The 14,528-nt window shown below is 24.1% G+C and overlaps 1 protein-coding gene across 3 annotated transcripts in view; it reads right to left on the bottom strand.

Annotated features, from left to right (window-relative positions):
• The window catches only part of LOC145835538 (partitioning defective 3 homolog), a 30,989-nt gene extending 29,121 nt beyond the window's left edge, over positions 1-1,868 (bottom strand). For all 3 annotated transcript variants that reach the window (XM_082943185.1, XM_082943184.1, XM_082943186.1), the window contains exons 1-2: positions 1,732-1,868; positions 1,290-1,394 (exon numbers count right to left, since the gene is read on the bottom strand). In XM_082943185.1, coding sequence (XP_082799311.1) covers positions 1,290-1,394; positions 1,732-1,851 — 225 coding nt within the window. In that variant the 5' untranslated portion in view covers positions 1,852-1,868. The remainder of the gene's footprint in view (positions 1-1,289; positions 1,395-1,731) is intronic.
• Positions 1,869-14,528: the final 12,660 nt, after the last annotated feature.

A 14,528-nucleotide genomic window follows, 5' to 3' on the forward strand; every position in this document is an offset into this window, starting at 1 on the left:
TTGTATGTATAAAACAACACTAGTATTTAGTTTTATTGACTTACAGTAAGTCACAGTTTTATTGAGTTACAGTAAGTTACAGTTTGTTATAGTTTTGTGTGTAAACTATTTTTTACTAGTAATATAACTTCTAGCTACTTTCAATCTAGCTAGATAGACACTTAAACAATAACTACTAATTATTATAGTAAGGTTTTTAAACGTATTTAAATACCATTTGCAACTTGGTATATAGCAGGGGCGTCGCGTGGGGTGTTGCACTGCCTGAATTGCACCACCTTAAAACTTTGTAAGAAAAAATTAAGTATCTATAACGTTTTCGTTATTATTTAGAACAAAATCTTTTATAAAACTCCAATTTAGACAACGACCATTTTGCTCAATACACTGCCGCAAACTCTTAGATGACTACCGCAAATGAATTCAAAAAAACAAAATTTCTTCAAAAATTACTGCAAAATTTATATCTTGCGGTAAGTAAGCTACTTGAAAATTCCCTAACACAGTACAGGCTTAAGTATCATTCCACAAGCTATTGTAAACAAAAAATAAAAGCAAAGCTAAGCAGAGCAGGGGCGGTTTGAGCAGAAGCAACTCGAGCAGAGGCAACTCGAGTAGAAGCAACTCGAGCAGAAACAACTCAAGTAGAAGCAACTTAAGCAAGGCAACTTAAGCAGAGGCAACTCGAGTAGGGACAACTCAAGTAGGGGCAACTTGGGTACCGGCAACTCGGAATTTTTTTCTGCACCATCTAAAAAATACACCACGCAACGCCACTAGTATATAGATATTACTCATTTTAATTTTATTAGTCTTCTGACGAAATACAGACCACTGCAGAACAGATAAAAACAGTGCATTATTTGACCATATTTTTCTATTTTTTTATCAAAACTCTGAAATAGTTTAAAGTTTTCTAACAATGTAAGGAAAGCAAACTCTACAGTTTGGACTCAATATTGATTTAGGAAGAACGACTTAAGTTAAATACACAAATAGCATTAAATGGAAAAACAAAATTATCAACAATTTATTCACTAACATATCTTTACTTAAGTTATACTTGCCAAACTATAAAGTTTGTATTTCTTTGAATTCATTCATTGTCATAATTTTAAAAAAAATGTTTTACTAACTATTTTTTTTTCATTTAATATTTACCACTTGACAATGAAACTCGTAAAGTTTTTAAAACGTTTGTGAAATAAACATAAAATAAAAATGAGTAATCTCTATATACTAAGCTGTAAATGGTATACAAATATCTACTAAGTAAACAAGAAACTAACTTTTTCTTGATCTTCAATAAAATCTTCAACTTCATCATCTTCATTTAAAATTGCACCAGTTGAAGCATATGCTAAATTTGTAACTACAACTTCATACTCAGGACCCTAAAAAAATCATAATTGACTTATTTAAGTAATTATTAAAATAAAAGACACTTAAAAATGTATATCTACATTAAAACTTCTTTAAAATGTTACTAATGCGTCTGAATCACAGTCAAAAAATCATTCTCAAAAAGTAAGAATTACTTCTCTATGATAGTTTAACACAGTGTTGTCACAGCAAAGCAATAAATATTTATGAGTGTAAAGTACAACAATTTATAAAACATATATTTTTTAATGTTAAGTACAAGACTGGTAGCTATATATAAATACTACTGAGATATTAAATAAAATAACATAATATTTATAAAATAAATAAAAGTTATAATGTACTTACTCTTTTGATGATAGTTTTATATCTCTTGACAGCTTTATCTTGTAGATCTTTAATTGTCATTTGTGGGTTCTTACAAAGAACCACAACTAATATCTTTCCAAAACTGATATAAACTTTCATTTAAATTTTAACTTATATAACCTAAAAGTCAAAATGTACTGTTTAATGTCATAAATTCTATATCATTTTAATAAGCTTAGTTATCACATTTTAAATTAAAATTAAATGATAAACTTATAAACTCTTTATTTTCTAAGAATTATTGAAGTATCCAAAATAAGTTAATAGAATATAATATAATAACATAATATAATCAACAACATTGTCAGCATATATAAATTAAAACAACTTATATCACACCAACATCTCATGGACAATCATGTATAAAACTACATGCAAACCCCCCAACAAACTGGAAGCATGCACTATATGAAACTTGGAAAGAATTTCTGTTGCAGAGTCTAACAAAGAAAGATTCTTGAATCAGCAAACAGAGCTCGCTGCCCTGTGCCCCACTTCAGATTGTGCTATTTTTAATTTAATTATAACAACTACTAATATTTATAAATACTTATCAAAGTATTACTAACCACCTCTAATTACCTTCCTATCTCTACATATATAAAGTGCTTTAGATTGTCGTTTTATTATTGTACCTGAAGATCTGCTTAGTTGTGAAACCGTGTATAAATTGTTTGTTATCTGAACATCTTATTATTATTACAATCCCTCATGCTTGTGTTTGAGCAGTTGATCATTTTTCAGCTAGAGGCTTTAAGGCCTATTATATAACATAATACAATTAAAACTTTTAATTTTTTTACTGTAAAAAAAAACTTTAATAGTTTACATAATAAGTTTAAAACTTATCATATTGATATTTAAGAACTTTTAAGTATTTTTAATTAAATTAAATTCATACTTTTAGGCTATTTTCTTTTTTGTTTATTACTTTAAGCACTTGCTTAAAATAAAATGATCAAAATAACTATGTTAATAAGATTAATGAAATTTATAAATTAGTAATTTTTATGTACCAGCTAAAAGTTTTATAAAAATTATATATTATATATCTTATATTATACTTCTTATATTTTTCATAAATAAAAAAGTTTCATGTCTCAACTTAGTAGTTATAAGAAAATAAATTTGTAAAATGTTATTTACTAACAATTTACTTTGTTTACTTCATATTATGTTTTTTAGTTTATAATGTCTTCTATTTAACAACTTAAAATGCATTTTTCATATATAGTTTATAACTGACAAGCCCTACTAGGCAAAACTTTGTCTTATAATATAATCTGAATAAATAAAATCTAGCAAATTAGAATAATACTAAGTAATTACTACAGTTCAAGGTTCAGTTATTTAAGACAAAAGTTTTAAATATGTATACAAAAACTTTATAAATGTAATCAAATACATGCTAACTGTTTGAATTTTATTTTTAAAATTAACTGAGAGTATGCTACAAAACATATATTATCAAAATAATAATGTTAATCACCAAATATGTACCATTAATAACTAGATTATGTAGTCAGTTTGTCTTGATAATTTTTTTTTTTTAATTTAATCCAATGATGTAAAAAATTATAAAAGTAAATAATAGTTTGTAAGATTATAAGTACTTTATAACTTAGTACACGTAAAATTTTTATTAATAACAGTATATCAGCTCTTTTATGTGGTGTTTAAAATTAAAAATTAAAGCTTGTTCATTTAAATGTATAACGACTAAAAAAATACTGAATACTAGTATCTTTAAATAATTGATATTTTAAAATAATATTTTTTAGCTTCTAAATAAATAGTTATTGATTGTATTTTACTCAAAAAAATAATAATAGTAATTCAAAAACATCTAGAACATTGTGTTGCTGTAAAAAAAATTGTTTTGTTTTTCTTTTTACTACCACTCATAACAGCTGCTTTCCTAAACTATCATAAAATTCTTAACTCTTCTCATATAAAAATACCTAACTTCTTAAACTGATAGAAAAAAAAGTATTTACTATCTTTATCAACTATACAAAGTAACAATTTAAGACAAAATCACAATAAATTTTAGCAAAAAAAACAAATAAAAAGACTATCAGCAGTTTAGAATAAATTTTGTTTTACAATAAGAACCTTTTCTAACATTTGTTTGATTAAAACTCATAATAAATTTAACTGTTTCCTGGACTAATTTAAATAATTTATTTTATATATAAAAATTTGTCAAAAGTTTACAATAAAATACAATAACAAAATTTCATGTAACTCAAAATGCTTGTACATAAAAACTACCTTAGCCCTTTATCATTTAAAATAAAAAAGTTTATAATGATTATTTAATATATGTGTTGACCAATGGGTTTGAATTTTACAACTTAAATTGTTACAAGTTTCTACAGCATAAATATACACTTGACCAACAAACCAAACACTATTTTTAAGGATTTTCTAATGATTTATTAGTTTTGTGAGTAAGAATTTTATTAAATTAAACAGTGCTTAATGTAGTTTTTACTTAGGACATTTAATAACGGATAATAATTTGTAACAAACACTTATATAACTATATAAAGTTCAATCTTGAGTTAAGTTTGTAAACTTAAATAAAATCTTTGATCATACTTTAAATTAATGTAAAAACTTGCTTTAATTTTGCATTTACCTCAGATACCTTTATAAATGTTTCTAAATTAAAACATGTTGATATAGTTTTATAAACAGCGTTTTTTAAAATGTTTTTCATATTAACCTCTTTGTTAAACATTGCCCCCTTTATAAGTTAAACAAAAATTTACTTTTTTTCTCCCTTACAAATGGCCCCATTTATAAAGCCCTGGTTTAAATTTTACCTCAGGAAAAAAAATGGAAAATCAAGCTTAAATTAGTAAAACAAAAAGCAAATATGTACTATCTGACCAAAATTTCAAAACTGACCTTCTCCTCTTTGACCCTTTACAAGTTAATGCTCCCGACTTACCTGTTAGGAAACCCTGTTGTAGATGTTTAAAAAAACATTTAAATTCAAAAAATTGTTAGCAAATACTTGCTTGTTTTAGGTTTAAACATACATTTAAAAAAAAATATTACTTTAGTTTTATTTATAGTAGATCTTTTTTAATTTAATAAGAACATTTGTAGCTAAAACAGTAGTTTTGTTTTTTTCATACAAAAAATATAATATTACATAGATAGGGTTCCACAATTTTTTTTTATAAAAGCTGTTGTTCATTGTTGCTAGCTGTTGAAAAATTTGTAATTTTATAACAAAATTTTCTCAATCATTTAAAGTCTTGTGGCTTAAGCCATTGTCTCTCAAAGTAAGTGTGTAAAGAATAAGTTAACTGTTCATCTTAAGTTTAATAAAAAGGCATACTTTTTTATAAAATAATCTCAAGTTTTTTTTTTCTCAAATGTATTTACTTGAAAATCATTACTTTTCATTTAGTCTTGTTAAGTGCAGAGGTTTTTTAAAGTCTTAAAAATTGGAGAACCACTGGTTTAGGCTTTTGTTCCATACTTTTCTTTCACTTCTTTTTTGTTGCTAGTTTATTGAGTGACAAAAAAAAAGCGCTCAAAATAGTTGGTCTTAGGACCTGGTGCACAAAAAAAAACCCTTTCTGTTATAGAGTTGCATGCCACAGATACCTTTTAACGTCTTGTCCAGGAAAGTGGTTTATTAGTTGATAATATAGTAATTTCTATATTAAAAATTTCTCTTTTACTTCTATAGAAAAAAGTGTATTTCTAATCTTATAAACTTAAGCATAATATCTCCTTGAATATATTTGAGTTTAGAACTCTAGTTCTTTCTTTTTGTGTATCTTAAAGGAATATAAGTCCAAATAACTACATTGAATACTACAACAATTGAACATCATAAATCAAACCCCACTGGTCAAAAAAAACTTTATATAAGCATATTCTAAAAGTCAGTATATATCTTTTATTATAGACAAAAGCAATTTTATTCAGTGTTTTATTATTAGAACATTTCAGTTTTTTTATCTTAGGACACTTACTCCTTATCATATAGCACTTATAAAAGTTTGACTTTAAACTAAACATTCCAATTCACAGGTATTAAAATACAATTTTTCATTAGTTTTAAGCTGCAGAACTTTTTAAACTATAAAACAATAGTAAATTTGTTAAATTTGTAAATTAAATAGATTACTTGAGTATTTGTTTATAGTAACTAAGACAGTTTTGTTAATACCTCATTAACTTTTTAAGATATCGAAAAATTTTCTCTGTAGGTAGAATCCAGCAAATGAAACAGTATTTAGGTAAATATTTAAGCATTTTTTATTAATCTAATTCGTTTAAGAAATATAAGTTTTCAATATGTTTTCATAACTTATATTTCATAAAAAAACTTTTATTTGTATAAGTTACACTTTTTTTTTAGGAAAACTTCGATTATAGTGTCCATTAGCTTAAAAAATTGTTCAAAGACTAACACATGTAAGATACATTGTTTATTTAAACAAAATTCAGAAGTTTATATGATTTAAAAACGTATTAGATGAGTATATAATTTGAAACTTAAGTATCTTTAATTTGGTTGCTTTTAATTGCTTTATTGCAAAAATTTGTTTTAAAAAAAAACTGAGAAACCTTAATACACTAATCGTAACATGTACCTAATTAACTACTAAAAACATTTTTTTTTTTTTTTTTGTTTTTACAAGCCTGCTGTCGTTTTTGAATATTATATAAATTTTATTTATTTCTGTTTTGTTTTTTGCTTTTCTTTTCTTAAAACTAAACTTTTGCTTGAATTAATACAATTAAACATTTTCCTTATCATTAAGGAGCACTTAATTAACAATGACATAAAAAATTTAATTTGATGTTTTACTTATCAAATACACTTGTAATAGCTTTACAGTTTTTAAAATAGCTGTAATAAATAAAATAAACTTAATCAACAACTTAAAAACAAATACATAAATACTAAAAATAAAACTTTTAACAAGATGATTAAAAAACTCTTTAAAGATAAAAATTACATCAAAAAATAAGACTTTCCAGCTTCCACCAAAGGAGTTTTGGCTGGTTTCTTGCTTCCTGCGCGACCCCTGACAGAAGCTAGTTAAACATAATAAAAAAGGGATTAGATATTGTTTTCTTTAGAATAGTTTATTAAAAATTATATCTTTCTTTATGTAAGCTTTTTATAATCAAATACTTTTTTTTCTTAACTGCGTCAAAAATAAAGTAGTTAAATATATTTTTTGTAAAAAAAAGTATATACTTTATAAAAATTTTATAATTACGGATTGAGCATATCTAAAAAAATAATTTTTTTATTCAAAATTAGCTAATCAAAGTGTTATAAAAAACTATTTTTGAATGACTTTAGAAAATGCATGTATTTGTAATTTTATCATAAAAATTTCGTCAACAATGCTCAATAAATAAAATTGTAGTTAAGTATGTATTTAATAAAATGATAAAACACACTTTTTAACATATTTTCATGTATTTACATTACATATGTTTATGAAATCTTTTTATTTGGTATAACCTTCAGAAAAACTTTTGTTTGTTTTAATTTTTTTTTAATTTAAGAGACCATATCTCAAAAAATTTAATATCAATTTTATCAAAATAAAAAAACTTATGGAGGTTTTAATAACATCTACATGCCAGCTTTTTTTTTTCTTTTTGCAAAGTTATAAGTGTTTTTAGAAAAACGGGAAAAATATTTTTTTAAATATAATCATTTTTAGTAGTATTTTAATTTCTCAATAAACACTAAACATTTAAGAAAAATAATAAAATTGGTCATAGATATTTATAAGACCTACATAGGTATTTCTTATTTTTTCAAGTATATATTATTTTTTGAGATATAGTCTCTTGAACATTTTTCTAAAAGTTTGAACTGTCATATAAACCTTTAATTTAGCTAAAAATATGTTTGATAATGTATTCATATAATTCGTTATTCGCTGTTTATTTATTTAGTCCAGGGTTTTTCAAAGTGGGCAAAGTGGCCCCTTACGGTGCCATGACAGATACTCAGCGGGTCATGAGCAGCAAAAGGGGCAAAAGGGAGGTCATGTGCACTTAAGGAGCCACAGGGGGTAATAGGGTCATAATTTGAAACTTACACTAGATCTTCTGGAGTTCTCTATGTAGCGCAAAAAAAAAGTTCTTAGGTGTTTTTAATGGTAGTTTTGAAACTTATTCTAGATATTATGCAGTTGTTGATGAACAGCAAAAAAATGTCTCAGGTGCATTTAATGGTAGCTTTTTGAGTTATCTTGTTGAAGGGGGCCATAGCTATTTTATTTCTTTAAAGGGGGCTATTTGAAAAATATTGGCAACCCTGTTTAAGTCTTATTTATTTTATTTATTCGGATTTCAAAGTTACAAAGTCTTCAACGGAATTTAGTTTTGAATTTTGATATTGTACTGCTTAGTATTTCCCATTTTATTTCAAAGTCTGTACTTTTCAACATGTTTATGCTACATGCTTATGTCGGCGTTGGAGTTACTTTTTAAAATATACTTTTTTAAATATTAAACTTAAATGTATTTAAATTAATTTTGATATAGTTTTGGATTATAACTTCTAAGAAATGCGTAATACTTATGGATAATTTTTAAATAAAAACAGACTTTTTCATTTATAAACGAAAAAAGTATTATATGTTTGTTTCAATTGATTTTTAAATTTAATTTACTTTTTAGTATTCCAGTTTTTAAAAGTTTAATAAAGTTGTGGTAGTGTTTGATTATAAAATATTTTCACAGAACAATTTTAAGCTTTTTTTTATAGTTTTAAAATAAGATAATGTTTTTAATACTACAAGTTAGAACTTTTTTTTTACTTTGTGATGAATATATTTTTTGTAATAATTTTTACTATAAATATCGACTTTAACCAAAGTTACTTTGTGAATTTAAAACACGAGTGTCAGATTTTTACAGCTAATTTTTATGGCCAATTTGAAAATTAGTAGTATACTAGTATACTTTATTTACTTAATTTTATTTTTTTGATGTATTTTAGCACTTTTATATTATATTTTGATCTTCTAAAAACGAAAAATCATTATTCAATTTAGGTGTTATAAATTTCAGATACTTCGGCCTACTATAGTTTTTTTGTTATATACTATTGTTCAAAACTAAATTCCTTAAAGGCTAATAAAATTCTTATATCCAAATTTTTTAGAAGGTAGAAAATTCTAAAAAAATTCGCTAAATATACTTCTTTTTGTATTTATTTACTTAAATATTTTTTGGTGCAAACGGCTTATAGCACAAACGCCAGGTAGCAATCGCAAAAAAATCATAATTTAAGTTCAGGAAAAATTTTGTGATAACTTTTAATCAATTCCTTAACTAAGGAAAAAAAAAACATTATCATATGATGTAGACATACTCTAGTTAAACTTTTGAATCTAGTTAAAAAACAATTTTAGACTACTATGGGTGTGTTTCAGTAGGAGAGTTGTCGTGTTATTTAAAAATAAAACCTAGGATAGTGTTTTATATAACTAGCTTAAATAAGGAGTCAAATCTTTAAGATACAAAAAACCGAAGCCTTTCATAAAATTTAAAATAATTGCTTTTGAACGAAAAAACTTAATTCAAACAGTTACATTTCGCTGTCCATAAAATTTGAACATCTCTACAGATTCTGTTAAGATTGTAACGGACACAAGAAAAAAGAAAGAATAAGTTTGCTTTCTATACGTATCTATGTTTTACTAGTATGCATTCAAAGCTTAAATTGTTGTTAGATGCAACTATCTCTCAGAAAACAATTTACTAAAGTAAAACTAAATAAACACTATTAGTTAGAGGACTTTAATAGAAATAGTTTTACATGATGATATAAATTTATTACAGGTATTATAGAGTATCGATACAGCAAAATTTATAATATTTTATTTTCTCAAATCATACTGTTTTGCCATCATTATTATTATAGTTTATTGAAGGACAAAAAAATACGCTCAAAATTTTTGGTCTTTGGACCTGGTGCACGAAGAACCTTTCGGTTATCGAGTCGCACCCCACGGTTACCTTTTAATGTCTTTCCAGGTAATCAAAAAATTTTATTTTAAGCGAGGTGGAGAATTAAAAAAAAAAGTTAAAAAACGGGAAAACAACAAACTTTTAAAGGACGTAAATAGTAAAACTTTCGGAGTTTATGAGGTTAGGTGTAATAAATAAAATTAATTCTACGTTGAATACGCCAATTACTTGTTTTTCATAAAAGTAGTGCTTTTATTGGAACAGCTGGAAAAGAACGATCACCAATGATGTTAGTTACAAAACAGAACTTAAACTACAATACGCCATAAAACACACAACATCAAAAAAAAAGCATTTTAAATTATTTTTGTAGACACCACCAAAATCATACTTAACTAGACTTTTTAAATATGGGTTACTAAACTGTAAGATAAAAATACATAGGCCAAAAATTTATACAGCTTTACAGAAAATAATTAAAAGTTAATTCGTAAAAGAATTAATTTAAAAGTTTTTGGTTATACGTTTCAAAAAAGCTTAATGCGTTAGATTCAAATTTTACAAGTTGAGTTTTTTTATTTATTATTTATTAAGTTAGTTTTTAAATCATAGCCAGCCAACAATAAGCTTTATAGTCCTGGACATGACGTTGAACTGTTATGGTGTATGACTCGATAACCGAATGGTTTTTTTGTGCACCAGGTCCTTGGACTAAACTTTTTGAGCGTTTATTTATCGTTCAAGGTTTCATAGTTAAATATTTTACAGTTTTACAACTTATACTTTCTTTAGTATTTTTGAGGTAGTAATGTTTAAAATACAAGTTTTAAACAAAAAGCTTTAACTTTAATTTAAACAAAGTTAAGATTAATATTTAACGATTTATCTAATATAAATTTGTTTAAGTTGAACTTTTTTTTACATCATAACTTGCCTATAGTTTTATTGCATCAAAGATCTTTCTTTTAAAAGTTATTATTATATCTTTTACAAAGACAGTTCAAGATATTAAAAGCAAAACAGTAGTTTAAACAAAATTTTTTGTAGATTTTTTTGACATTAATTTTTTTTTTTATTTTTCAATGATACTTATGAGCATCAATGTAAATTAGGTTAAAGAAGTTATTTATTGAAATTCTTTGAAATACTATAAAACTTAATAATCAATGTTCACCTAAATATTAAGAAATGATGTATTTGGAAAAATATATTTTGTATAAGATTTAGAATAAAAGTTACTTTATGTACTAAGCTTTTTCTTTACTTTGTTTTATTTTATATTTAGATTTGTTGTAGTTTTTGCATTGAATATTTTTTTGAAGTTTAACATATTAATTAGATTAGAAAACATTAGATTATTTAAACTCTATATTGTCTCAATAAAAACTTAAACAAAATAGTTTAAATCATAAAATTTAAACAAAAGGTTGATTTAATACAAATAATGACAGTTTTTAATAATGACAGTTTTTAATAATCTTACTACGTGTACTTTTAATTTATTTTGATGAAAGAACTACTTTATTTTTGAAATTCAAAGGTTTTTTATTATTTTTACCAGTAGTTTCTACTTTCTTTTTAAATTTAGTATTTAATTGTTTTAATACAATTCTTTATACAGCTCAAAATAATTAAAATAAGTGATTTGTAATTAGATTATCAAATTTTTTTCTATACATCAGGTCTTTATACCATATTTAAAAGCGTCGATTTTTTTTACTATTGTTCAATAAACTGTTTACCTTAGAACTGCGGTGTTCAGCTTAAATTTTAAGTTAATTTTACGACATTTTTTATTTCATTTATTTCATAATTTAGAAAGTAGCTTAAAACTCTATAGTAAACTGTTTTACTTGTAAAACTAAAGTTTAATTACTAAATATAAGCCCAAATAGCCTTATTTTTTATTACTTTATAAATTAATGATATGCTTGAATTTTAATTAAGTTGTATAAACCTTAATACCTTTCTTTTAATTTAAACGAGTTTTTTCAGAAACGTTTTGTAACTTTTGATAAATTTGAGAAAACTCAAATTTAAAAGTGAATTGTTAAACTATAAATGTCTTAATTTCTAAATTTTAAATTAACTTAATTTATATAAAAATGTAACGATTAGAAAACTTAGGAGGTTAGTTTACTTAATTTGGTACTATTTATAAATAAAAAAATTGTAAAGACTAATAATAATAAATAGTTTTAAAATAGATTTTACTTATACAAAATTTGAATATCAAACAATAATTAATAAAAATGTTAAAGTACTAATTAACAAATTTAAGTATTCGCACGAAGTCTAAGGTTTATTATATATGCTGTATGTACATGGTAGCGAAATTTGAACCTTATCAATTTAGCAGGAGAAGAAAATCAACAATTTCCGTTTACAATGCCACCGTTGTGTCCTTAGAAGTTGATGACTATAGAAATCTTAACAAAGAAATTTTAAGACGTATTGGTCATAACACTAGGACTTTCCGCTCAGCCAAAATAGGCTTTGCTGGTCGACGAGCGAATCCCAAAGTATCTGTTGTACAGCGAGTTTGTCCTTGTTAGTCGAAACCGTGGTGAAATAAAAACTGCCTTGAAACGTTTTTCTTAAGACAGTAAATAAAATAAGATTTAGTTAAAATTTTGCATCTAAAAAATTAAAAAAAACTTAACTAAAATACTTTATTACAACTGACAATTAACAAACTGCAGTTTTACCAAGTTAGTTTTTTTTTTGTTGCAAAATTTAACAAAGTTTTAACAAAAGCTTATTTACTATTTTAAGAAAAACGTTAATAAAACGTAAACATAAAAGTAATTTATAGTTCTTTTACAAATTATATAAAATAAAGACGTTTTAAATATACTTTTGATCCAAAAAGTATTTTGTACAAGCTAACTAAACTAAAATACTCTATTACAACTGACAACTAACAAATTATTGTTTTATCAACTTTGTTTTGTACAGGATACTTTTTGGATCAAAAGTAGATTCTAAACGTCTTTATTTTGAATAATTTGTAGAAGAACTAAAAATTAAATTACTTATAGTTTTTACTTGTCTGTGTAAATGTTTCGCTTAGTAAGATAAGTTACTTGATATAATAATACTGTCAAATATTTAACTATTTCAAATTTTGAGCCTGAAGTAAGCTATAAATTTTATAACAACTAAAATATGTAAGATAATTGACTAATTTATTTTTAGCAACATACATATATATTTAAACGTAAAGTTAACGTTAAATAAAAATATTTCAGTGACTTTTAGAAATTTGCTTGATTATTATTATTTCATTATACATCCCCGTACGCTATTTTTTTTAGAAGTTTTTGATTAATAATTAAAATACTCGTGGTTTACTAAAAGAAAAGTTTTCTACTAAAAATGCTTTTGCTTTGTCTTTTAGGTAGATATGTTTATTTATTTGGAAATTCTGTTAGTGTAAATAAATTTACCAGTAAAAACTTTTGGCAACACTTTTTCTTTTCTGGTAAAATTTTTTACCAGATTTGGAGCCATTTTCAGAGTTGTGTATTGGAGATCATTGGAGACATTTACTATGTAAAATAAATTGTATAAACTAGTTTGTTTATCTTCAGAAAAAGCTCTAAAATAGTTATTATTTCTTGTCTGCCAAATTTTGCAATAAAACGTTAAAAACATAAATTGATTAATTTTATATGATAATACTAAGCACTAAATATAAAATACAGAAATATTAATTATTTGATAATTTAATAAATATACTATTGCTAACTATTATTATAACAATATAAAAAAAAACATTAAATATAAATCCTAATGTTTAATTTTTCTGCTTTATAAACTTGTTTGCAAAGTTAATTTAGTGTTCTAATAAAAAAACAGCTAGTCATGCTGTGTTATTTTATAAAAATTCTTGTTAATCTTAACAATTTTTTTTGAAATATGGTAAGAACTTAGTTTATTAACTTCCATTCTATTAATAGAAGGGAAAAGCTTAAAAAAATGTACTATCCTCAAAATAAGTATACTGTTGTGTAGATTTTTGAGATTCATACAAAATATCTTGCATCTGACCAATTAATAATTTAAAAAAATAATAACCTGAAAAGTTTTTTTTTGTTTTTAGACAAGAAATATATATAAAATACAACAATTTAGCCTGTCCAAGACACAAAAAATTGAGCAAAACAGTTAAAGCTATGTTAAAATAACTCTAGCAAAACAGAAATTTGTTTCATAAACTTTTGATGAAGAATATATGAAAACATTAATACAAAAAGTTATCTAAAGTTATAACCAATGATAAATGTTTACTTGAAAGAAAATTGATCAATATATTATGCAGTAACATGGTTCCTACCTTTTTCAAAATTTTCTATATCTACCAGAAAAATTGTAATGATACACCAAAAAAACTAAACTTTTCCAATCAAGATAAAAAACAAGCACTGGGTTTACTTTTTTTTTGCCTTTCTCTGGACTAGCTTTTAACAAATAAGTTAGTAAACATTTAGAAAAATTTAGTAAAAATACTTAATAAAACAAAATTAGGATAACATATAATTAATATTATGAATTTCAAATTAATAAAAATTAGTCTAGTTGAAAAATCAAAGTTTTAATTATTTCTAATTTGCTGCAGCATTGTAGCAATTTACTTAGCTATCTTATTGTCCATTTAATTTTCTCTTTATAGGTTCTTTGTAATTGCACTTTATTTCATGTATTTTTGATACTGTAGTATTTTTATGACTAAAATAATAAACTTTTAAATTTACCAAATAGTTAAATTATAATGTCTTTTAATATATTCTATT

The sequence above is a fragment of the Thalia democratica genome, chromosome 5 (assembly GCF_965202585.1).
Source record: "Thalia democratica chromosome 5, ktThaDemo2.hap1.1, whole genome shotgun sequence".
In the NCBI taxonomy this organism is placed as follows: domain Eukaryota; kingdom Metazoa; phylum Chordata; class Thaliacea; order Salpida; family Salpidae; genus Thalia; species Thalia democratica.